The sequence below is a fragment of the Varroa jacobsoni genome, unplaced genomic scaffold (genome assembly GCF_002532875.2).
Source record: "Varroa jacobsoni isolate VJ856 unplaced genomic scaffold, vjacob_1.0 scaffold_532, whole genome shotgun sequence".
NCBI classification, from domain to species: domain Eukaryota; kingdom Metazoa; phylum Arthropoda; class Arachnida; order Mesostigmata; family Varroidae; genus Varroa; species Varroa jacobsoni.
In genome coordinates this window covers 33,554-61,144 of record NW_019213434.1, presented here as the reverse complement: position 1 = coordinate 61,144, position 27,591 = coordinate 33,554, and the positions used below count along the sequence as shown (strand labels likewise).

At 36.3% G+C, this 27,591-nt stretch overlaps 1 protein-coding gene across 3 annotated transcripts; it reads right to left on the bottom strand.

Annotated features, from left to right (window-relative positions):
- On the bottom strand, positions 1 to 24,457 carry LOC111261190 (dual specificity mitogen-activated protein kinase kinase 7). 3 transcript variants are annotated; one of them, XM_086968601.1, is made up of 9 exons: positions 23,983 to 24,457; positions 19,218 to 19,337; positions 15,815 to 16,119; positions 12,732 to 12,979; positions 11,413 to 11,605; positions 8,732 to 8,890; positions 7,590 to 7,678; positions 4,737 to 4,808; positions 1 to 4,516 (listed from the first exon to the last, which is right to left on the bottom strand). In XM_086968601.1, exons 2-9 carry the CDS (start codon positions 19,322 to 19,324, stop codon positions 4,388 to 4,390), a joined length of 1,302 nt encoding a protein of 433 aa, XP_086824727.1. In that variant the 5' UTR covers positions 19,325 to 19,337; positions 23,983 to 24,457; the 3' UTR covers positions 1 to 4,387. The 3 variants fall into 3 exon arrangements, with proteins under 3 accessions (XP_086824727.1, XP_022690227.1, XP_022690228.1); XM_022834492.2 differs by having other exon boundaries at positions 19,218 to 19,334; XM_022834493.2 differs by having other exon boundaries at positions 19,218 to 19,334; positions 24,283 to 24,457.
- Positions 24,458 to 27,591: the final 3,134 nt, after the last annotated feature.

Here is a 27,591-nt window from a genome sequence, read left to right as displayed (position 1 = left end):
TTAGCTTGCACATACTCATTTATTAGAGCGAGCACATGTATTTTACAGGAGGATATTCTTAACTCTGGTATATTCTACGTGGCCCGAAATATATACATTTAATACCACCTTTATTTGCACAAGAGTTCCAGTATTACAAAACACGTTCGCTCATCTTGGATACATTGTTTTTACTGACAACGGAGTACAACTCAAATGTCACACGTTGCTGATTGTATTAAGCAACATGGTATACGCACCACACATAAGGAGAGAAAGGTTTGTTAACTTAAACGAAACTTTACAAGTCACGATAATTTGAAGATAACCTATATTATAACATTGGGCACGATCACAGTATCAAATAATTCCTGCGGAGCTATTTTTTAAGACAAAATTAAGAAATGTTAACTTGAAACTGATGGCGTCACACGATAAGTTAAAAAATCACAATAATCGATCGACGAATATAGTTTTTTGCAGGGGTAAAACATAAAAATCCGCATTGCGCTTCGCGCATGGCAACCGAATAAATCACTGGAAGCGTGACTTTTTTGTTGCCTTTGCGCGTAACACTACCATAAAGTTTGCAGTTTTTACTTATTTGCCGATAGCTGCGTATTAGACTGTAACATCATGTCACGCGGTTTCAGTCTTTTCTTAGGATGGCTGTGAAGGCAAAATTTCCCAGTCAAGTTAATGCCAAAGCTCGGTCTAATATTAACGACAGTTTGACGATACCTTAGCGGATGTCCTGTCATATCTAACCGTATTTATGTTTTCCACAAGCAAGGCTTATGTTGTTTTGGCTGTAGCTTTTAGCTACATTCTAACTACAAAAACGTTCCTGTTGCCTTGTTGAATCAGAAAACACAACGAGTTTTCGTAGGCTTCATGGGCACTTTAAGCATGTTCAGAGCGCCATCCATTCATCTTGTCTTCAAATAGAAGTAAATTAGAGCTAAATGGCGTATTAACTGACCGCGTTTAGCAGAATATCAATTCAGGTATCACTCTCCGACCACCCAGTCCAGCTCGGTTCTTGTAGCGATGAGCACACAACTTAGGTGGGCTGGCTATTGTTGTTCAGTTAGTACTAACCCCACGTTATCAATTCGTTGAACAACATTTCTCCGCAGACGACTGTTGCGTAGTGCATTGTTCCAGATTTGACAGTACATTCATTGATTGAAGACATCTTAACTAAAGACATTGCACTAATGACTTATTTATTTTTCTGCGGTACGCACAGACTTGGTTTACGTTGTATTGTATCGTAAATTAATTCAAACAGATACTTTTCCAGCGTTTTAGCATGTGTCTGAGAAACGCTATTCATGTCTAATCAGCTACGTTCAACTTAACGACATGCGTGGTTACGGAAAATATAATACACTTCAGCTATACGTTCTTCGCAACTGAAAACCCAGTTATCCACTGTTAGTCAACACAATTCGCTCCAATCTTTATTGGAATAGGTTTATTATGTCTATCAGTGTTTTATCAATGCCATCAAGGAAATTCATAATAATAAACGGCCAAACAAGCTTGGATAACAAAAGTGGCCTATGTAATGATATGGCAATTAGAAGTTGAGGGCACTTTTGATTTTATTTTGGTTGGTAGTTGTTCTTAAATATAACAATGCTTTCAGTATGGTTGAGATATTTACAGTTATTTGTTTTTTGCGATTGGTTCTTTGTAATCGTTTCTCGGAGACATTCTCGGCACCAACTTGCTTATTTGGTTTACGAGTTCATACATATTTCCATTAATTTGAGTGTACATATAATCAATTTAAGGTACTGGAGAGACCTTTACTGTACCGTAATTTTTTTTAACTGCAGACGATTTTTATCTACAGTACTCATGAATATGACCTTGTATATCGTTTAGGAAAAACTGATAAGAAAAAAGATGCAATAGTCATCATGTGTCAGAACAATCCGAGAACTTTTTGAAAGCAAGTATAAACGAAATAAAAACATTCACTCGGTAACATAGAGTAGTATATCTATAAAAATGAAATGCTGTTTGGATGCACGTCATTTAATTTGATAATCTGGTAGTGCGTGTTATTTCTCTGAATTCATCCTGTCGGTGGCTATTCATGAATCAAATGTCAAGAGGCTATTAAATATTGTGAAACAACTCGCTTTTACTTTTGTTAATTGATATTTGTTCGTTAATATTTTACTTCAAACTGTGCTGATGTTATATTATCTTAACATTTTCACTGTACTTTTGATCGATGGTTTGCAAGGACTGCTCTGTTCGATTGTGACTGGTTCACAAGTATTACAAGAAACATGTCGAAGTGTACTTTCCAAAAGTAAACGACTTGTGAAGACGCCAATGAAAACTCCTGCGATAGTGGTAGTTAATTTCCCATTCCTATCTTTCCGTTTATGGTTTGTCTGACAGGATAATGTACTACATGCGAAACATAAGTTTTGATTTGTCCTCAACTGACATTAGGCTATTACATACGAAATTTGTTCCACTTTATTTGCTACGAAAAAGATAAATTGATCCATCTATTTTTCGGCTTTCTCCGAAATAGCGTTCTACTCAAAAATAAATATGCGTCTGTATACGTTTATTTTATAGCATTGGTTGCGTTTTTTTCTGGACCAAAAACAGTTATGAAATGCGAATTCAGGAAGTGGCTCTTAGGTCAGATTTGGTCATATTTTTTTTGTTTCATGCATATCTTCTTACCACATAAATTGCACAAACGCGGGCAAGATTTGACAGAAGAAATTATCTGAGGGTAATCGCACTAACATAGAACATACAAAGGCTGGCAACTCTGTTGTCTGAAGTCCCTGCATAAATAGCTGAATCAATTTCTTTTTATGCTTCTGGGAACCGTCAGGTTTTACAACACATCATATCATCGTCTTATCTTAAGGATTATTTTCTTGAAAACAAATCAGTGAAAACAAATCAGTTTAAGATTATGAACAACCGTTATAGTTTTTTTTCTGACTGGAGCTAGGCTTTGTGCTAAACAAGGCAGCGGTATTTCAAAACTTCATTATAATATTCCTTTGAAACCGTAAACCGGTCAAGAAAAACTCACATCGATTTTTGGGTTTATTTTGAATAAACAGCATAAATAGATCACAACTATATTGGAATTGAAGATTGAGAGAATCAATAAGTAAGAAATTTGCTACACCATTGCTACTTATATCATATTATGATAGCCGGGTTATCACCGGAGATCCTCTGCATATGCAAAGGAGCAATCACAATATGTAATGTAAGAGCCGTAATCTGATGTTAATGAGAATGAAAAAACGATATTGAATTCTAAAATATTTAAGTACTATGTTTGGATAAATTAAACACTATGTAATTAGACGTTTTACAACTTCATTTTGTAGCGCTGTCTTCATATAATGCGTTGAGCTGATTCGAAAATATCTCTTACTACATGTGCTCAAAATATAACTAAGTATACAGATAATAAATTGGATTGAATGATGCGTCTACCTTGAGTTCAATAACTAGGCACAAAAGCTGGAAAATAAAGGCTCATTTTTTAAAAAGTTTCTATCTTCTGAAGAAAGCGTTCGAAACAAAAGCGCGTATGTACCGTCACCTGCAAGCATAAGCGTTCGGAGTACGAGAGAAGCACATTACCCCTGCAAGGTTCAGACGTTCAATTATCAATACAAGGTCGCAAAAAGGCCTTTCAGACGCACAGAACGTCTGCATCGAACAAGCGACCAATCAGTTTAAAATTATAAATAACCGAAATCCTTAATTCTCAATTCGTTGAGATAAAGCCGTAAAAATGCTCGTTTAAATGAAAACTCAATCTCGTAAACACCGCCTTTTTCTTATGAGAATTAAAACAGAAGCCGAAAACATGTCGTAGGGTAATACACTATAGTATCGGTTCCAAAACAAGTGCAATCTCACTCGAAAGGTCGCTGCAATAAACACGGCACCCTGCGTTTACGTGGCTGGTTTTATAAACTGATCTTTGACAGAAGCAGTGCTGGCTAGTTTTTTACATTTGCTATTATTTTAATTCACCCTGTTTGGTATCGAGCGTATAATATTTTCTCGACAGCTGAGTGTCTGTCTGTGTGTGCGTGTGTTTCTGTGTGCGCCGGTCATTGTTGCAGCGGTGCATTGGCAAAAGGGCCTCCATTACAAATCTAATGTGGATTATGATGCGTACATTCGTATACATAGAAAGAAAGTACGTTCTGGCACAACAACTAACAGGCATTAACAACTGTCTACCCCAACTGCCTTTCTACTATGTACAATGCATGCGCAGTATTTTGCACGGATTTTCGTTGTAGGACTATCACATCCCCAACGTAACATCTTTCTCAGTTACTTGTGTTCACAAAGTTAACAGCTGCTGCGCTAGACATTAGCAACATCAACAAGTCGGGCGCCTACTATTTTCTCGGAACCACTCAGCGACTCGCGCAGTAGCCTCAGGTGTGTCGTACTTTTTGATGAACTCGTGCTTCATAAGTTTGTGATATTTGGGTCGGTTTTTGAAATCCTGAAAAATAATAAGTATATATTTTTAATCATATTTCTAATTAGAACTAGCAATATTTTCAAAAATAAACAGAATTAGCAGTTATGATCAATCGAATATTATAATATTATGGCTTTTTGTACATTTAGTGGTTGTAAGTACGACTATCTTGAGACAATCCAGTTGTAAGTTTAATGAACTACCAGCTGACGTAATGTTAAATTTTGAAGTCTACACACACCTTCGTAAGACAGAGTTGCACGAAGTCACAGAGTTCTTTGGAGAACATTGCTTCGTCTAATCTTGGCGGATCCTGTATTGCAAAATCAAAGTTAAGCACAGTGTAGAATAGTAACCGTAGTATTAAACTCCATAATATTTCTTATTAGAATAGCAAAAAGGTTGTTAGTTATAGCTCGCTATCGGTTCGACATAATGGAGGGCTAATAAATGAATACGTTTGGTCACTGTACTAGTCCGCTCAACAATTGCTGTTTGTTATCCATATGCATGACTCGGTTGCCCAGAAATACATGCGTCCCTGTAATTGCCTGCAACACTGCGGTTGTGTTCATTTAAGCATACGTGCAAACTATATTTGAAAGACAATAATATAACCATGTTCCGTTCCAGTTTATAACGTAGGCCTTACAGTGAGATATTAGAAACTATTAAAAGCTTTAGTAAAAATTGCAAAAATAGAGGTGGAGAAGTTAAAGAATAGACGTCAGATATCTGATAGCGGAAACGATATTTGCCAGTGTTCTGCTTACATAGTTATGTGAAAAAAAACTGCGTGAAATAAAATTAAACAAAATTGGGTGAAATAAATTCACTTCGATTCCGATCAAGATTACATTTCGAATTCCATGGCTAACTAAATACGCACCTGGCATATACTGATCTTCCAATATTAATAGCATAGATATATGTCTCGGCCCAGTTTCAGAAAAAATATCGCACTGCAGCGCCAAAAATGTAACACCAAACAATAATAAAGATATTTGTTTATTTCTTGTTTTAATTTTTTGTTTGGTGACCCACTACAAAGGCGAGCTTTTACCTTTACGAAGAGGTATGTATCAAAGCCAAAAAAAACACTTTTTCCCAAAAACTGATAGGTTTTTGGTCCATATCTTTTCAAAAAATGGGGAGCAGGAGCATCGTTAAGACGCTGAGCGTTTCGATACTAGTCCCTACACTTGAATAGACAAAGCGCTAAGTAACACAGCTTATTAAACGAAAAAACCTGAACTCATATTTACTTACCTCAAAGGTATGTACATATATATATTTTTTTTAAAGGTTTTAGCAACGCAAATCATTTCCAAGAACATATATTTTATTCAAATTGGAAATGAAACCAAACTAGTAGGTACTGTTTTGTTTCAATCTAAGTATGTTGCTCAAAATGTTTGTTTTCTAAGCTTTCTAGATCGCTATTTATAAAGAAATGTTTCTGTACTTTGCTACAACCACCGCGTACCTTGTGGAAATTAAAAAGAACAAAAACGTATAAGGAATTCTAAAAGGTCTTACACAAAAATCTTGATAGTTCTTATTATCTTGGGTTTTTATATTTTTCTGAAATTTTGCACACGTAGGCAACTTTGAGCATGATCCTCTATGTATGTAACTAAATGTATTGAATATTTGTGCTCTTTCTTATTATACAAATCACCCTAAATGTACACAATCTTCCAAATAAAAAGATATATTGTCTGCATAATTAAATGCCATTGTTCGTTCATTTATGGGCTTTTGCAGAACAATTAACAATAATATAAATATTAATTATAAGTTTAATGCGGGAAACGTATAGACATATCATCTAGACAGTATCTGTTCCATATTAGTAAGTGCCCTTAGCAATCCTTAAATGTAATGATTTACGATTGATGGCAGTACAGCTGAAGGTTGTGTTTCAAACGCTATCCATAACGTGTAGAGTGAATGAGATAAAATTCCATGTAAAGGGAACACTAGCGAAGTTCGTTTTGAAAGGGAAAGTTGTTATATTTACCCATTTATACCCATTGCCACCATTGGCATTTTTGGCGTCACAGGAACTACTACTTCATGCTTCCTATATCATGCTATACTTCCCACGTGTGAAAAGTTTCAGGAAAACCTAAAAACACAATATGACAAGAACTTCTGTATATAACCTTTTAGAAATCCTTATATGTTTTTTATGTTATATGTACATATATGTGATACATATTATATGTTTGCACAAAGTACGTGGTAATTGTAGCAAAATACTTGTCTTCACTTTATAAACAGGGGGTCTAGAAAGCTTACAGCTGTGAGGGCTAGAGTAATGGATAAATGTATTGAGCAACCTACTTAACATGAAATGTAATAGTATGTTCTAATTTAGTTTTATTTCCAATTTGTATAAAATCTATGATTTTTAAAACTATTTGTGTTGTCAGAAGCTTTTTACAAAAATATATATACATATACCTTTAAGGTGAATAAATATAAATTCAGGTTTTTTTCCTTTAACAAGCTGCGTTATTTAGTGCCCTTATCTAACCAGCCAGGAGCCAGTAACGGAGAATTATAGGGTAAAAATAATTTGCTATGTCTGCCGATTAATTTTCTAGAAAATGAGTTCCTCAATGGTACAGCCGAAAGGACATTCTTTCGCAAATAATTCACTTTCTTCTTTGGAAGAGAAAGCTGTAGCTTCCTCAGGAAAATATTTTTAGTTAACTATTTACTCATTTTATTTTTAAAATAAACGCTCAAACTAAAATTCAAATTAAAATAAGCATATAATAGCACCCCTACTTTTCGATGTTAGTACAAAGTCAACGCTGCCTGTTCTGGAAACCGAAATTATAATGCATGTATCAAGGTAGAGAAGATCCATATCGTTTTTTGAGCCTTAAAGGGATAAAAGTTGAGTCATTATCTTTAATAAATAAAATCGTTATTAATTTCGGGAAGTTAATAGACCTGTAATAAAAATAAATAAATAAAAAATAAACAAAAAAAAGATGTTCTTATGAGGCAGCCTAAATTTTCAAAATTAAATAGTTTTTTTGGAAGTCATATAATTTGAAATACAGCATAATCGTGTTACCCGTTCAAGAACGTTGACGAGTAGCTCAAAGTCGGTTGTACAGGATGCATACGGATGACGGCCGGTAGCAAGTTCCACAAGAGCAATGCCTGAAATAAGTGTACAGGAACTATGAATTACTAATAGTTGAAAATATCGCAAGTTTAATCTTAGATAATTAAAACTAACTACCGGCTAGAGGTAGTTGTCGAATCTACGAAAAAAATTTCTAAAAAACGCCAGTTAAAATTACTTAACGAAATTAAGAGCCAAAAATTGGAAAGTTCTGCTTCCAAATACGTTCTACAGGCATGCGAAAAATCAATGCGACGGCGGAGCTTTAATCTCTGCCTAGTAAAAACTTTTTGTTTGTCAGGGACACCCTTCTGTCAATGTTACGTATCCAAGCTGATTAAAGTAATCAATTATGAGGATGAAATTACTAAAAAAGTCGCATTAGCCTCTTGAAACATTCATACTATGTTATATTACAATTTCATACAGATGGCCAAAGCATTCCGAATGATTTCGCACGAAACAGAAGTATACTGTAATTGAAATTGGGAAGACTGACCTTCTTATATAATAGATAATTAAATAAATATTATAATTCATGGCGTTTTTAAATCTATCAGTGTATCTAAACTGCGCTATTGGCTCATTTTAGGAAACCTATCTACAAAAATACCATAGGTGATAGCACCACTTATCCACTCTTCGCCGCAAATTCACAATACTAAGCTCCTGATTTACTTCCGAGTTTACTTCCTGATTTACTTAAACTGAATCATTTAGGTAACAGTAATGGTGCATTCTTGAGAAAAGATCTACGTCGATATGAAGTAACTGCAGAGGCCCTTTATTTTAAAAGCTGGGCCTGAACTTGGAGCGATACTATTGTAAAGCCCACTCTTTAAACCTTGCCCACAGCGACTTCTGCATTGCTATAGGCCCTAATTAATTATTTATAAAAAAATATTGCCCTAAATAATGGTTTTATTCATCTTTCATTACAATTTCATTACAAATTTGTATCCCCAATGCAGGAGTATGCAAAGAGTATGACACGGCAACAAACGAAGAAACACTACGTTGAGAATTCATACATTTGTGATTAGACAAATCCGGTTCAAGGGTCTTTCGCCGCAAACTTCACTCCTTACCTAGGCTCCAAACATCTGCGCGGACGTCATAGTTCCTACCGACACGTTCCGGGTCAATTCTTTCTGGAGCAATGTAACCTGCTACACCGGCGCTCTGCGTTTTCGCCTTTGATTCAACCAGTTGACCCGCGATTCCAAAATCACACAATTTCACGTTTCCTGCACATTAATGGTACAACACATTATCCAAATAAATCACTACCAATTAAACAACTTCTGTCGTTTGTAAGTATTTTTACCACATTTTAAAGCAAAAAGAAAAAACAAATGTAGACACATGAGAAAACCGTTTAAAAGGATTAAGTTTGGTTTGACCTGTTCATGATACTGGATTAATCTAAATAATATTATGCATACGGAGAAATCGAAAAATGATGAAACGAGGCCTCCTTATGACACATCACAATAACTGCTGAGATGTCTTCTTACTATTATAAGTTCAATTGAGTGTAAGTTCACCCTTACTCGTAATTTTTTTAAGTTAGATTTTTATTATATATATATTTATTATTATTATATTATATATATAAAATTAGATCGTTTGCAGTTAGTACAACAAAAGTCTGTGTAAATTGACTGACTTAATTGACGGGCATTGAAGAATAATTATTTTAGAAGCAACGATATTGTTTACTGCTAAAATGTTAATGATTAGGTTTTTGTTTCTATAAAGCAAAGGCCATGTTTATCAAAAGCCTGTACAAAGACGCCTTTAGTGAAGCAACAGTTTATCACTGGTATAGTCGAACTGGGAAGTTGAATTCCACGGGCAAGGTGACTGCACTTTTGGACCTCAAACAAAAGTTTTATTTATCAAAGCTGCGGCCGGAATTTTTCGTCATATAACGATGGTGTATTCCAGGTGTTATTTTTTGCTGGTACTAATTGTGCAACTTGTCTTTAGAATGCACCGTGTTTGTTTCCATCTAAGGAGGACACAGTTCATGAGGAACCTACATTTTTTTTATTACCATTTCAAGCAAACAAAGCTGACAAAGAGCGCACCATTCATGCTCACTTTGCTCACAAACTTCCGTGATCGCGTAAATCCGGTCTTTTGCTTGAGGTCCTAAAGGTGTATTCGCCTTCTCCGTAATCCTTAACCTCTCAATCTTCTTTCTTAAAATGACTGAACCGCTGTAAACTCTTGTTTCGTTAAAGCTTTCTTACTTAGCACTTTGAATAATTTTTTAGTAATTGCATTAGAGCCCTCTAAGCCCTTAGAAACTTAATTATTAAGCATTATATGGTTAAAATAAATAATTAAGAAATTACCTAAATATAATTATTTCATAAGCAAACTATATATTTGCCCCTCAAACTCATTATTCTTCGGTAATACTCGATCAGCTTATAAAAAAACAACGTAAACATCTTGTTGTCTGCTAATGGCGCACAGTTTGAAAATTATTCGATACTCACATTGTCCACTACTTCCTCAATGTTATATTATCGGTTCAGTAAAATGTATTTATATTTGTCAGATACACTACAACAATTATTGCATAACAATTTTTCATACATATACATTATTGTAAATGATTATGGGAAGATCAAGATAAGTATACTTTTAGAAAAGTTAAGATGGTAGGTTATATCTACCGTTTAAATTATTCCTGTATTATGCAGGGCCACAAAAAGGTTTTAACTCCATCTGGACGCAGGCAATGAGTTTTTAATTGCAGTGTATTTGAAAGGTCAGCTCATCTAGATCGGTCAGAAAACGAGTTTTAAACTAGATTTTTAATAAAAAACGCAGTTGATACTCATTGATGCAGCAAATATCTTTTAAATGCTACTGTTTTCTGACATCTCTGCAAAAACTTTTTGTCATGAAAAATCAACCAATCCGTCATTTTAAGTAAATAAAAAAAAACATTTTTACTCTAAAGTTTATACCTTTTACTTCCTGATAATTTGTCTTTTGGAAAATATTTGATTTAACATACGAACTTTAATTACGATCTACATCCGCGAGACCGCCTACAAGACGCGCTTAACGAAATTGTGATGTGTGTTATAGAATTTTTTAGAAGGTTTTAAAAAATGTAATAATGCACACTTCGGCCATAAATTGTTTTTCAAAGAAGCGTGCTGCAAATATTCTGAGCCGTTGCTAATGATGTCGTTCGGCTTCGCCGTGGGCATACAAAGCATAGCTATTTTTGTACAGCTCAGCTTATGTTGACAAAACTCATCTACAGTCTCGCGACTTACGCATAATAATCCTCTTTCGAACATGATGATGCCCATTAACTGTCTGAAACAGGCTATAGGTAACCACGGCTTGGTCAAGGTAATAGAAATACACTAAGTTATACCATTTGTTCTCGGGGAAAGCAGCTTACGATCGAATGGCTTTAGATTATATTCATAAATGGGCAGCCTGGCAGATAATTTGATCCCATATCTGTTAATCCTCAATCTATTGTTTTTAAGATGATTTTATCGACGTGCATTCCACTGTCCGACAACTTTATCTGGAAATCTGACGTTCGGCTTTACACTAGGTTTCACGTAATATAATTAAAGATAATCATCATTGTTGTCACTAGCCGCTACTAAGAATCATAAAGTACTTTGTGTTGGCAATTGTATACTCAACAAGTCAGGAGAAGTTAATAAATTTTATAACTAGTTTAACTAGTACCGGCTTTAGGTGGCTAAGAAACCTTACAAACCGTTTCGGTCCAAAAGGATGTTGCTAGGTTTGACATCTCGATGAATGACACCGTGCTTGTCTTTGAGGTAGTTAAGAGCCTTCACAACAGATACACAGATGTACCCAAGCATCTGTTCAGGCACCGGCTCATGACTCCGTAGCCTCTGAAGTTTCTCAATGCACGATGTCATTAATTCCATACAGATCCATACCTGCACATGTACAATCATTTCAGTCAATAAACAAAGTCTATATGGTGTATTGCACGCTTATGTGGATGATTCAATGATTCCAGAATCATTGAATATATAATTTGAATATCAAGGCTTAACCTCTACGTTAAAACTGTTTTTCTTGGCATATGATAGAAGTAGTGAACATTCATCCTGCTAGCTTCTACCTGCATATACACATTTAGAGCGTATTAAACAAGAACTTGAGCTTTTTCATATAGAAAATGATATGCCAGAACTTGGATATGTTCACTATTCATTATATTATAACCTTCGCCAAGTTGTAGCTAAATCAAAGCTTCTCTTTCGATAGATTAGATTCCGCACGAAGCGCAGGGAGCCCAGTCATATGATGTACTACAGATAGTGAAAAACTGACGGGTCCCTTCTATTTATGGTTAATAAGAAAATGTATCTGCTCGACTGGTGTCAATACTTAGTGCATCTATGACAAGTGTTAGCTAAACATTATAGCAAAAAGATAAACTCGACGAGCAACACTTTGACTCATTGTTTTTAATTGTAGGATTTTTAATTAAACTAGGATAGGAATAATATATATATAGTATTACCATAGCACGCTAAACTGTACAGCTAAGCCGCAGAGCCTATGAAAGTATGTAATTATAAGATTTAACCATATTCGCTAGTCCAGTTGCTAGGAACTGTCTATACGAAACAAAATTTGGTGTTAACCAAGTCAGCAAACGTAACCATTATACATATATATATATTTAAAATTTCGTATGAAGCTTCTAGGCTTTAATGATGTCCTTCAATGCTATGAATGTAATTAGTTTTAAGCTAAAATTATAAACGCAGATAGGATAAATTAAACAATTGTTTAAGAAATTACATTAAATTAAAAAAAAAATACAACAAATACGAACAACGTACATATGTCAAGTTCAGATATGCTACGACTCCATTACGATTTCTCATAAATCCAGGGTGGAGAAAAATCAATCGTTAATGATGAAAATGATCCGGGAAAGTTTGATGAACAAATCCTGGCATAGGAATAAACGGATTAAATGTCAAGGCAATAGAATACTTCCATTAGCGCTTAAACTTGTGGACGATAGTTTGTTTTGAAACGACATACCTCGGAATCGGTAACGAAATACCCGTAGCAGTGAACAATGTGTGGACAGTCGGTGCAACGAAGAACCACATCGAGATCCATGTAGATTCGTCTGTTTTCTTCTGGAACTCCACTTTTTCGCATTTGTTTTACGGCCATAACACGCCCACTAGCCACGTGCTGCATCTTCACTACATGACCACACGTTCCTGTTCCAAGATCTTCCAATCGGAGAAGGGACGTTGGGTCTACGTCCTTAAAGATTGTTCCTGCAAAATGACAACCAAATACATACACCTTAGCGTTTAGATTACAAACTACAAAATCATGCTTGGCAACATATATTTGCATTTTCTTAACCACAACTCAAAAGTCGGAAACTCAACAACAATAAACCAAAAGACATTTAATTGAGGCTAAGCATGATTATGAAATAGTAATGAACAAAAACTTATCACCTTGTCTTTTCTCAAAGAGGATTGCAAAAATGTCCCCGTTTATCAAAAATCTAACCTTAAGGCTTATTGGTATGCAATCTAATTGAATGCAAACTAACGAAATTTTAGCATTTTACCTTACGCAAACACATTTTTTTTGTAAAGCTAAAGTTTAGTATGACCATTGCTTAGCCATTGCAATATCAAGCTTAATAGCCAAAACCGCACTATTGTATCATCGCATTTCGTGTAATTTTGATGCCAGTTTTACACCTGTTTCGCATTAGCCTGATTAAACATCGGTAACCTTTGTGTAGATTGTTACGTTTTTGGCCACAAAAGCGAACTCTTTTTTGTAACCAATATGTCTATATAAACATATGTTGTGTCAGTAACACAATATCATTGACTATACTTTTACGCAAGGCAGTGTTCATTATGAGCAAGAAATTAATATCTTGACAACTGATGCATATCCATAGGATTTCTTACGCCAAGTGTCAGCACTTCATAAGGGTTTTAAATTAACCAGTTAGTTGAAGAAGGCATCGTTTACCGTATTTTTCTTTCGTCATTGCCTATTGTAAAGCATCAGTTACCACAAAAATGCTAATTCAATTTTTCGAATTGTTTCAATTTCTTAAATATTTTTTACTTTTACGCTGCGTCTGATTGTTATTTTTTCACGTTAATCTTTAGTATGTTTTTCATTTTAAAAGTCATTGAAATCATCATGTTTTAAAAAGTAGAACATTTATCCTGGAGATCTTACTGCAGATCAAGTCACTTAGTACGAAACGTCGCTACATTTTCTTGCGTTCTAGACGCACTTGCGCTCTTTAAAACCTAAAATTATTCACTTAGATTCTCTCGAGCTTTTAGCAGATGAGTTGTGCTAAGCCGCAGAAAATCCGAAATATTGAGTGATTGAAGAATGTGACTCCCGTCATGGAACTACAGTGGCGGTATAAACCTTGTATTCTATTCTTAGTTTTCTTATTCAAAATTTCTACGTTCTACAACCAACGGAGCTGTGAATGCATTTAAGGGCTACTTCACTAACCGGGTCCGCACCTTCTGTCATTTTCTAGATCGGGCCCTCTTTTTATTACTTTCACCAAGCATACTCCATGCAACCACCCTTCCTAAATGTCTATCGTGCATTTGACGAGCTACGCCACGTGCTATGACTAGGACAGCTAACTCGTCTACATGAGGGATCGTCTACCCCCCCCCCCCCCGCGCCTAACTAATTTTATGACGTCGTTGTATGTCATATTTTACAGTAGAACTTCTAATATCGACATTAGCACAATGAGATCTCTGCGGTTATGATGCAGGTTTTATGCTCATGCATCGCCATCTCATTGCTAAGATAGGAAACAGTTAGTCTTTGCATGCACGCTTCCTTCTCTCTCGTGGCTCCCATGACAACTTTTCAGTTAAGAGAGACATTTCCCACGTTCAGCAGAATTAGTGTGCACAGCCCTTTCGACCATTGGTTCCTGGTTTCCTGTCTTTTGGCTTCCTGGAGTATTCTTTCTACGGCCATCTTTGTTAGCCGGCTTTCACGCAAAGTACACTTGGAATTAGAAAAATTTTTTCACTCAATTTTGGCCGCAACTATTCTGTTAATATTTGCCTCTATTGTTTTTTTATACGATGTCAACTAGACATCGGGTGATAGGCCCGGGGTCGGTGGGGGCCTTGCCTAATTTCCTGGTTAGGTTGCTTTACTAAGCTATCTAATACACTTTAATAAGTCTGGTTTGTCGATTACGGCTAAAGTGTACTGTCAACAATTGGAAATGATAAAAAAAAATCCGCACTACGCAACCAAGATCAGTGAACAGAGTTAAACCACTCTTATTGTACGACAACGCTTAATTTGACACAACAAGAATTAAGGCGGAAGAATACAAGAATTGGAAAGACAACTGAGGACTCTTTATTGTTCACTCGCCAAACTGTGCCCCTATAGATCACCATTTTTTGGAGTTTTTCAAAATCCCAGCAACCTATTCATTGGAAAAGCTATTCAAATCTCAATATAGTGTCGAGATTGTTTTTCGAAACTATGTATACTCTCGTACCCTAGACTTTTACAGCAGCGGAGTAAGTTACTATTTAAATAGAAGAAGATCATAAGCAATAATGATATATACTTTAATTGGAAACAGGAGAAATAAGTTGCGTATATTCTCCGCTACTCACTTCTGATGTTAAACCAAAAAACAAAGTATGTCCATTTTGCTTGTCTGTGCATATTCTTATCTGGTAGACTTACTGTAGTTCTCGAGAAAGACTATCAACCTAAAGTTATATAATAAGTTATAAGGAAATTGTAAGCTAATCCCAGATCGTATTATGAAAATCCGAGAGAAGTGTGAACTCTCTACGGCGGCTTGAAACTTCTGAAAGCCTAAGTTGTAAAAATTTCTTCATATTATCTTAACATCTAACCACAGACAACGCCCATAGAAATATATATTTGGGTTTTACCTCCCCGAGATGAGTATGTTGAAGCAGTGAATGCGCAAAGGCCATAACGAACCTCAGCTTGAGGCTCCCACGGGCTTGTGTAAGGCAATAAGAGAACAACTAAGAAGGTGGAAAATTTCTAGTCTAGCTTGTTGCAACGAGTAATTGTAATACAGTAGTACCAACCATCTTCGAAGGTCAACTTTTGAGCATTCTGCATAATATCGCGGTGTTGTCTGTTTTCTGTTGATTGGACCCTGCGATAACTCTGCGGAGGCCCTCCCCCGACGATGATTTCTCTTGGGCGACCTCGTAGTTCCTCAGATGAAAAGTCGGTCGAATGGCCCCGTTGCGCGCGGGGTCCGCTAGAAAGTATCGGGGCTGAAGGAGGCCCTCCTGTAAGTGAGGGGATTCCATTCGTCCGGGGCAGGCTGCCACTACCATTAGGAGTGCCGGAGTCTATTGGTAGGTTTCCCGGTCGTGCGCGGCTCCTGTAACAAAAGATTGTTCAATCTCTCGACCATAAGATGTACAATAAAACCCAACAGAACTCGATCTCTGTGAATGAATTATACAGTATTGCTTCAGTTAGAAACCATGTGCTGCTGGTATATCAAAAATCAATTTTTCAATATTTGTACACCTCAAACACTGTTAAATTACGTTACCGGTATCACTTTTTTATTTTAAGCCCCGATATGATCCTCAATAAAAAATCATCTTTTCAGTAAATGCCCATACTAATGTTGATACTACAGAGGTAGATATTTTTGTAACATACAACTCTTATAATGAAAACATGATCGTAGGACGAATTTTGAGATAGTCGTGAAAAACTAAGGTTTTGATTAAATTCTATGCATCTCATTAAACACTACGATCTTGATAGATGGATATTTGCAAAACAATAACGATCGTCAATGTAAAAAAAACACTATTAGCTAAATTTTAGAGTTAGAGTGGTTTTCCTTTATGCATAGATGGCAAGTCTTTGATCCAAGAGTTGTATTACCATAACGCTGGAGTACCGTTCTGTCATTCGAATTATACCCGTCCCTACAGAAGAAGTCCCTATTGCTGTTCGGGCATAAATTAATTTCATAAACAATATTTGCCTTAACGAAGAGTTTTATTAACAGTGTATTGTTAAAACTACAAAATCTACTTAAGTAAAGAAAATAAATTAAATTATTTAAAATGTGTTCGGTTGTTTGTTGGTTTTAGCCGACGGATATCGCTGCTTCCCAGCTCCATTGAGAAAAATATTGCCACCAATTGCTTCTTTCTATATTAACTATTTGGCTGTAGCGATATAGGTAAATAAGGTATCTAACTCAGATGTCCAGTACCAGGATTCAATCTGTACAAGAAATTTCTCGGGTATGGCAGTAAACGCTTATAAATACTATCCTTGTAGTCCATTTGACGGTTACCGTGAATCAAGTGAACCACGGCATCACGTGAGTTAGCGTTTACAACTTTGACTTTCATGTAAAACCAATAAAATAACTTTTCCGTCGGAGCTTTAAGTCCACTAGACAGTAGGATTCAATCAAATGCAACGCGAGCCATTGCAAATGCGTGTTATAAGTTAAAATAGCTAGTTCATCAACTTCTTAAGTCGATTAACTGACCACATTGCAGAATTTACCGTAGGAAGCTCGCATTGTCGCTTGATGAATTATTGCCACATAAATCGTGAAGGGTACTTTTAGAAGTTCCTAATATCAGTTCATTGCTTTACGCTTGGCCGGCGTGAATATATATGATTATATTTGCTTCTCGTAGTACAATCAAATCGGTCGTACCATCCACAGTCAAGGTCTTTAGCGGAGGTATCAATGCCGAGAAGTTTCAGCTTTGCAAAATAAAGCAATCTAAAATATACAAATCTAATGCAATTGATCTAAGTCGCAAAAGTTCAACCTCGGAAGTTGCTAGGCTGTACAGTCAACATAGATCGACGGTTGGTGGTCTGCTCGCTATGTACAGTGTTTATTGATTCTAGTAGTCTTACCAAATAATTCCATTGAGCTCACGACAACTAGATCTTTTCAGTAGGTATTTGAGATAACATGTTCTACAAAAAAAAGACAATGACGTACCATTTTCCATTATCCATTTCTTTAATGCTTTGTAGTCACTGTTTCGTTCCAAAGTATCATTCTACCTATTCCTCTCCAATCAAGCTGCTAACGCCAATGTAAAACGTAAACTACGTCATTATAAGAGAAGGGCAACTTTAAAATAACTGATGATAATTTGCAGGATTTTTATAATGACGCATAATGTTTCGTTATAAATTCCCATTATCTCTGTTGTTCTAACTCCTAATGTATCTGGCAATTTTCTCGGTCAAGTATACTTCGGCACAGATGTCTTGGCTCTGCCTGAAAAACATTCAGGAGAATCATTCCTGATGATAATTCTCATGAAGCCTCTCTTTAGGGACCTCTCAGGAATATCCGTTGCCATGTTTAACTGTGAGATGTCCTCTTTTGTTTCGCGGGCATTCATAGTCATCAGTGATCGAAATCAATGAGTTTTTGGTTCGTGTTCATAATTTATAGAATAAACTGGCTTTCTACTTAAGCTAAGTATTTCCAGTGCCTACTAATGGCGAAGTATTTCGAGACCACTGTAGGCGCCTTTAATGTTAAAGAAGATCTCCAGCTAAACTGTTGGCTTAAATCTATGTTATATTTGTCGTAAGGCCGTCACGTACGTTATCCTGGGATGAACCAATGAGTTCGTTCGTCCATATATAACCTAACCTTTGTGTGTGTTTTGCTGTGCCCCCCCCCCAACTTCCGGTAGTCCGGAAAATATCCTACGTATAACCGCTTTTATAGTCAACCTGGCAGTGGACATTCCTATCTTTCGCAGGGGACTTACAGTGCTTTTTCGAGAACCTATTAGGTTCAATCGTAGTTCTTACATTTGCTGCCGCTGGTGGAAAGTAGTTTGAAAAAGAGTAATGGCTCGTCGAGATATGGTCGTCGATAACTGCGGTACCTTTTATAATCACTGAATAGCCAAAACTACCTCCTCCTGATGCAGTCAGTGATTTAAGTATAACATTGAACGCAATTTTAACAACGACCCTTACTTCAAGACAGACTGTCTGGTAGATTTCTGGGCTGGATGCAATCTGATCTTTCTAGCTATTTGATTATTCTATCACTTTATTACTACCGGGTTCATATGTTTAGTGTGAAAATATGACAATATGTTTGTCGATATAGTTCAGATACAGCTATGTGTGTCAAATTCTTTATTAGGCATTCTACGACAAAAACGTAGAAAACGGATTCAAACCTTACGAATGCCGGAAAAGGTAAAGTTGAATAAATTGCAAATTTAATTTACTGGTCAATCCGACTTTATTCCAATGCTAAACACTTAGCTTAACGGCAAATATGTGTTCAGGTTTATCTAAAGTTGATAGGAAGTATGATGTAAATTACTTAACAAGTCGTCAATTCATCGTTTATTCAATTGCACAATAACGTTACTGTAATAAAGATAAGGACCGAATAAAAGCGGCGATTTTACCCTTTCTTCTTACTTATTTATGATTTCTACCCACCTGCTTCCTCGAAAGCTATGTGAACCTCCATTTTCAGCTTCTAAGCGCGCTCCCAGCCCCTGAAGCTCGCGGTGCAAATCATCCTCGCCTGAAGTTATCGCAGGCATCGTTGCCACCCTGCTTCACCAATATGAACGAGAGCTTACTTGGGTGCTCACTTTACCTTGATTTAATATTCAGTACATGTTTAAGTATTTGCATTGCTTTAAATCGTTTTTCCGATTAGGTTCATAAGAGTAAACTTTATGACCGAAAAATATACTTATATGAAAAAGTTCAGAATTACTGCACACGGAGTACTAAGAACTTTTTATTGAATACCATATAATACCATAATCACTACCAATCTTGCGTTAAAATTATTTACAGAAGCGTTGACTATACAACTACTGATTACAATTACGTCGGTCGAAAAATATTGTCTTCAACTATTTCTTACAATACTTTAGCTGTGACTCCAAGTAAATCCAAAAGTCGTGTTTACAATCATGTGATTTTAATGATGAACATTTCGTGTCATAGTTAAACAAAAATCGTAGCCCAATATTTATGTCAATTATCATGAAAAGCTGTCTCCATGAGGAATGCTGTTGAACCTTTTACCCGTCTTTTTTTAAATTTAGTAACGATTTATTATGGCGAAGTGTTTCCACAGCAAAACTGTTTCCATAAGGTAGTCACTTCCTGTTCCTAGTGGTCAAATAATAATAGTTCAGTTTAATTTCTGAACTCCTTTATATTTGCGATGGCTAAGACGCTGAGCGGAAAAAATTAAAAATTGCCGTATGGTTTGCTAAGTTTGGCAAACATTTTACGAAATTTTGTTGTTTTTTTTTAAAGAGTTACGAGTTTCAAATGTTGCACATTATATTCTGTCTGAAGAATAAATCAAAATCACAAATAGTACCTGTGGTGCAGAAGGCTTTTAAAAATCATGCTATAGGTCATTACTGAGTGTACTAATCGTAGTAATGCGACGGCTAAGGGAGCCTTGGGGGTTTGCCTTTCTTTTTGCCTATTTGTTATAACGAATGCGGACGAAAACGTGCAGTGAAGTAACAGAACTTATCCTGGATTACCGTCGAATTACCCCTAAAAGCTCCCAAAAGAATTCAATAATTCACGTGAGTCACTTCAGACCGTTTTGAAAGGCAATTTGTAGGCGAGAATGTTTATAGCCGGAAGTGTTCTGAAAAACCTGGGTTTGAACAACATGTGGTCTCATTTATAAGTGTCGCACGAGGATCTCAATAAAACAAAAGGAGCCGAATTTGCTCTAACGAGTCACTACAAGGGACGAGTGGAAACAAAAACACAGCTGTCTGGATAGGTGGATAGACCGAAGAAAACTACGATCCAAATCAAAACTAAACTTATTTTTACTGCTTCGTTCGACTATCAGAGCACTGTGCATTATAAATTTGTGTTGAATGGTTCGACGGTCACGAATGAGCATTACAAACAAGTTTCAAGAAAAGTACATATGCTGGCCGTATCGTAATTTTCTCAGCATACTCCCATATCGCCCGTTGTATAAGTGTTTTAGTTCTTCCGTTACATTTTGTAGCACTCACTATCTGATGTGATTAAGTCAATTCAAACCTCAAATAATGTTTTGTACGAACATCAAGATCCTTGGTGTTACTCCTAACACTTCAATATGAATCAAAACTTTCGGAAAAGAGAAAGACAGTACTACTGAGGTTTGTGGAAGAAATTAACAATACAACGTGATAAGCTCGTAGTGGAGTCGTGCAGTTCCCAAAGTTTCTACCCACACTTCTGTTTATTTTATCTGTGAAAATTATGGGAATGGTATTCCACACTTGCATATAGATACCAATGGTGCTATTTATAGCGGTATCGATAACGAATGGCGCCCCCATGGTATTCGCGCAACGATAATGTAACGGTTGATGCCCGTACAATAAAGTATTACAACAATAATAAATACCTTCTTCCGCTGCCTGAATGCTACAGAAGAGCTTCAGAAATAACACCTGCAGCATTAGGTCAATCCCAATATACAAAACTGATCCTCCATATCTATGAAACGGCAGCGAAGGCAGAAGAAGTTTTCCAGTTCGCAAATGTCCTTGACGTCCTTCATTCACGAAGTCAGTGCCAAAATGCCGTCCGACTTGCTAATTTATTTGCTTGATCAATTCCTAAGCTCATAAGAGCTCATGGGTAATTTAAATTGCGAGAATATTCTGCTCGGTGTGGCCTGGAGGGTATCGGCGTCAGGAACTCAAAATATAATTGTTTGGCGAAACCGGCCTCAAGAATGTATCCATCCTAGGAATCAAGATGGCTCGCACTTATATTGGTTACACATTGCTGACTTTCATTTATGAGCATTTAGATAGTAGTCGTTATCGACTCACATTGCATGAGCCAACAACAAGGCCGTCATCAACGAGTGTCCTTGTAGAACTTCACGTTACTTGTATGCCAGTTGTAATTTTGTTACACTTGAACGTTGTAGATATGTGTAACTATGGCTGAAGTAATTGCTCAAGACATTCTAAAACATATTACGCAATATATGAAAAATCGGAAGTTTTACAGTGAATAAAAAGACTTGCCAACTTTCCTTTTTATGAATACATATTCAAGCAGAGTTTTAGGATAAATTTGACGCGACTTCTCAGTTCGCGGTATATAATTTGACTTAATCCTTAGCGTTTCCGGTTGAACCTAGACTAATGAAGCCTCAATTGTGGGTATCACAGTTTGCTCGTTTTCTTATTAGGAATACCCGACTTCAATATTGAAGTAAAAGCCATATTACGAGACATTCCCGTATGTACTCCTCTTGTAGATGTTCCCATACGTTTTACCACAACACAAATAAGCGCCCGTTAACCAGGTTATAATTTTCTTAGTATTCTAGTAACACGGTACGAAAACGGTAGTTTTTCATATCTGCAGTAGTGTAGGTGTTTGCACAGATGACCATACCTATTGCACAGCTTTCTGACTCGCACCTAAAAGACACATGTTTCACAAATTTATGTTAGACATGTGTGTTTGCTTTAATTAATTTAGGACATGCTATGATACATATGAGATATGGCCTGACCTTAAAACAATAAACAAGTTTTGGAACGACTTAACTTTTGCATGTTCCTTAAAATATAAGCGTACAATTCTACAGAATAACAGAAAGGTGTAATGCTGATCTAGCTGATTGAGGTTAAAAGGTTTGAGAAATAGGACAGTAAAAAGCTTGAGAATTACAGCGAGTAACATTTCTAACGGGTTAAAACATTGCTATTGGCTCATGCTCAAATTAACTTAAGCATCGATCTTTGAGAAGAAGCCCAGTTGTCGTTTTTAAGTGTTGAAAAAGTCGTGTAGATTTAAATCTACCGAGTATAGTTTGAAGCTAACTGAGTCACAAACCCCAATAAGCATTGAATGGCTACGTTACCTAAAGGAAGTGTTTCTTACCTACTAAAACTACTATAGACAAAAAGCGCTCACATAAATATATGAACCTTTTTTTTTTGTACCTTGAATAATTCGACTTTAACGACTAGTTCTGCAGTTGTTCAGCTCTTTCAGAAAAACTATGTTCAACTGATCGCGTTGTTCTCTTACGGTTGTCACATTCTTTTACTGCACAGTGCGTGATTATATCACTAGAACCAAAACATTTGTGTTTCCTATATAAGTGTTGTCACATTTAGCGGCTTTATATAAAATAGACGTCTCAAAAATGTTTAACAGCTTTATAAAATAATCACTGAAAATAGAATAAACGTGAAAAACAAGACGTTTCCCACATCGCTAACGATTTTGGTTATACGCTTGTAACGGTCAAATTTTTTTAAATGTTCATATTTCGAATAGATCGCATTCTGGAAAAAGATAAACAAGCTCGTCTTAGCTTGAAGCTAGCTCAAATAGCATTTGTAACGCACAATAAAAACACATTAGTAGGACGAAGTTTATACTTTAATCCTCACTCTTATATGTAGTTCAATCGGTAAACGCCGCTATAAAAGCTTCACGAGTGCCTCATGGGAAAGTTAAAATCAAGATCCGCCTAAAAAGAATTAACATGAACGTATTCTGAGACTCCGCAACTGTCATTCTAGCGTCCGCAAAGACTACCTAAGGTTCGGGAACACGACTTCCGAAACTTGCCTTTATGGTACAGAACAAGAACAAGACGTTGGTCTAATAAGGTCCTCTGGTTTGCTTCAGTTGTTATAGAACGTGAATTTTTAGGATGAGCCAGAAAATGTATGCGTGGGGTGAACAAAAATGCTTCTTGATGTTGTTTCCACAAATTTTGAAATCATACAGAATACGACACCGTGACCTATCTTAGAACCATTGCTCTCTTAAAGAGCATTCCTCTACTTCCAAAAATAAGAACTGTCAATCGAAACGCCAACCTCTTTATATGTATCAGCATTCTTTTTCGATTCGCTAAGTAATTACCTACTCACAGGCGTCGACGAAAAGCGGAATCAAGGGAGACGTTTTCATTGCATCCACAACCAACAACAAAGTTCTTTGATCAATCGGCTCTGTTTAAAAAAATGTGGCATGAGCGGCCGATCACGGTCAGCGCAAATGCAAAACGGCCCATGCGATTTCACCATTCTTTAGCTAGAATTGTATTTAGGCTAAATATATTGTTTGCGAGCGCGCTATCTCCTTAAGGGCCAATATTAAGTTAGATGGGTTGATTTGGCCTTAAATATACATACATTAGTAGATGATATATAATGTTATCATAATTCTGTACCTTTGTTGGACTGCGCAATGTTGTAAAAGGAGACTGACTATGTGCTACTGTCGTTTATTTTCTATAATTGACACTTGAAGCCGGTGCACGTGAAGTAGAGTATATCGTTTAGTAAGTACTGATACCAACAAAATACCGCGACGAAACAGGAACGAACTTTGCGAAAAGTACCGCTTGGAACACAGACAATGACTTATTTCGAAAACAACCTTTTCACGATCACTTTCCACAAAACAACAACTTGGTTGAAATTGATCCTGATATTAATAATAGCACTCTAGCTGGCGATGGAATTATTACCAGATACGGAGATCCTATTCGGCTAGCAGTTAAGTTCGGCCTACCGCCAACGTTTATTTTGCAAACAAACAGCAACTAGTCAAGAGAAGTTCCCCTTTTTTGATATCCAATCAAATGATGTTCGTTTGTCCCTTCGGTAGTATTCTTCTCGATCAGACATGCACAAGAGTAAACAGTAACAACAATCGAAATGCGAATGAACGAATTCTCTGGGCCTAGCTGCTCATATAGAAAACATAACATCAACAAAACGGATAAACGGATGATATCATCGGAAGGCGCGGGCGATTCGACACCTTCTGTAAGGAATGCGGCAGCATTCCTTACAGACTGTGTTGCCTAGCAAGAAATAAGGTAGCGTCAATATGTGAGAGTAAATCAATTTGGATACCGTAAGGATCCATTTGTTAGTGTGAATAAAAAAAATTAGCATAGAAATTATACGGGAACAATAGGTAAACAACAATAAGACGACTACTTTATTACATATATTTAAAATTGCTTTAGAATTGCAATAGAAACATACCTCATCAATTTGTAAGAATGTGTGCTAAACAAGTTTTTTTTGTCAACAATAATATCACTGGAGAAATGCTAGAATAATAGTCAACCGGAATACTAAAAATAGAAATGGTCTGGTTGATTCTAGATTATTAATTAATTCTAGAAAGATGATTAGTTTAAATGTTATAAAAGATTATAAGGACTTTTTTTTTTACCTCTCTTCAGTATTCTTTGAGCAAGTATTTATGACACAATACACATAAGTATTCTCATGTAGAATGTATGACATTCTTTATTTTCTTAGTAAAACTTCCACTTGTTGAACCATGGAGGAACGTCCTGTCAGTTCTGACAATCAATTGGGGAACCCATATTTAGCCTAGTTCGAAGTTTGAATGAAATCATTAAAATGGGGTATTGCATTGACTGAGAAGAATGAATAACCGTCTAGGCCGGCAAAGAGTTTTTCTTTTAGGCAGCGAGCGAAATTTCTAACCAATCTACCAAATTAGCCCTAAAAATACTGACGTGTGTAGAATTACTGTTTATTCTTTTGACATTGAAACGATTACACAAAGACAATATACATCTATATATGATTAAATAAAGATTAATGTTATAATACCGTCAATAGGTGATAACAGCACCAGCTTGGCTATTATTCTGAATTTGTGCATGAAACATGTACGTGCGTTGCTACGAAATCAATACGGTTATGTTCGTCTGAAATACAATGACCAGCCTACAAACTATGATTTTTAGCTACTGATGCTTCAAAATGACGGTGATCCAAAAACCTAACGCTTTATATCAAAAAATCTGACAGATAACTCCACACTATGCTACCAAACGTGTCCCATAGCGTAAAACACACGTAACCGACCACAACTAATTCATAGTTATACAATTCGCTTCTTCAGGAGACGCTAGAACAAACAAAGCATACCATCGTAATTTGTAAAGGAGCAGGGTAGGAATTCGTAGTAGCAACTACCACTCACACCCCCCTAATATAATAAACACGTATTACCATGGTGCATACAGAAAGCGCGAACAATAGTACAATTTACCCACGCCTATCATTTAACAACCACTTTATGCTCACAGGATCCAAATGTCCTAAAACAGCATATAAGACTAATCTGTTATTGATTGCGAACTCAGAAAAAGATTATTAAGCTTAGCGGAAGTGGTGTAATATGGGAAATTATGGGAACATTTATAAATAAAGGCAAGTAATAAAAAAATATAGTAAGATCCAAGAGAGTATTTTCTCCAGCTTCGGAGTAGTGGAAGCCCCTTTAAATTAACCGTGCGGCTGTTTAATGCTTAATGAGAGGAAAATAAGTTATACTAAGTAAATATTTGTGTGTTAGATTTGAAATTAAACGCGTGAATATCGAATCAGCATGTGTATATATCTAGCTTACCTTAACTCTCATCCAACAATAGAAGACTATATAAATATCTGCTGTCGCTACATTGATACATGAGGCTTATTTGTTATTCGAAAGGACTCTAAAATGACCCCAAGCGTCATCTGTCTAAGCATTTTGGCCCAAAAAGTCTTATGACATCATATTGTCCTTGGCGCTTCTATGGATCAAATTCAGTTCAATATCAGTAAACAGTTGTGGCTCCCTGTAGAACTTAGTTGCCAGTAGTCTGAACCAAGCAGATTTCCGAAACAATGGGTAAAAGTAACCCTTAGCTGCAGGGAGTCTATATTGGATTTGCAAGTCAAATGGATAGACAATCTGACCCCTTGTATTTTCTGTCTCAGTCTTCTGTTCCCATATACGAATGGATTCGTTTTTGGTAGCATGCTGATTTTTGCACTAAACTTTACTTATAAATTATAAAAAAGCTAAGACGGAGAGGAAGCAAGTAGAATTGGATCGGTGGATGAACAAACGTAGATTTGATTAGTATGAGCTGGAAAAGTCATCTTTTTTCTTGATTCCCCACTTAAGTTGACATTGGAACAGTTCGTAGAACTTTCGAAATTTTTTCCCGGATCTCAGACGGAGCGTGGAGCATACAGACCATGTAAACAGGCATTCTTATGCATTATAAAATGAAACAAACTCGATGATTGGCGAAATGGTTCACTCCCACCAGCGAAGTAAAATCTCAAGGTTGCCATTTCCTTTTTTGGCCCAATTAAACTGATGATATGTGTTTGCTCCTAAAAAAAAAACCCGGTCACAGCATTTTCTGATAAATTTTAAGAAATCCTATTATAAATTTACTGCAGCTAAACATAAATTTAACTGTATGTGTATATCGAATTCTTGTACCTGTCGGATTTCGGCCATAAATTACGAAATGTCGTTCGATTTCATGGAACAAAGCATGGTAATAAGTATGGGGTGGCGAATCATTATCACGGTAGAGAAGATCTACAGCGCTGATCTACTTCAACTAGGATTCTCAAGCACTTAGTGCTTGTTGGGATTCTGCACATAAGCTTACTTTCTGCTGCGAAAATCTGAAGCCTTGACTATTCCTGATACATTGTAAAATATAAAGAGCTTGCGCAGTGAAAAATATGTACCGAGGAAGTTTCCGTTCGTTAATGTTAAAAGTAACTCCGCACTTTAAAGGACTAAATTCCTTATCGTAAGAAATGCGTTCTAAGTGCCCGATAATTATCATGCCATTCTTCGTGGCCCACCTCTCGGTAATTTCTAGCCGCCGAACTAGAAAGTTCTTGCGAATATGCTCGATATGTATCCCACTGCTGTGGGGTAATCACCTTTTTTAACGCAGTCAATTATCCTCCGTAAATTAAGTGGCACTGCC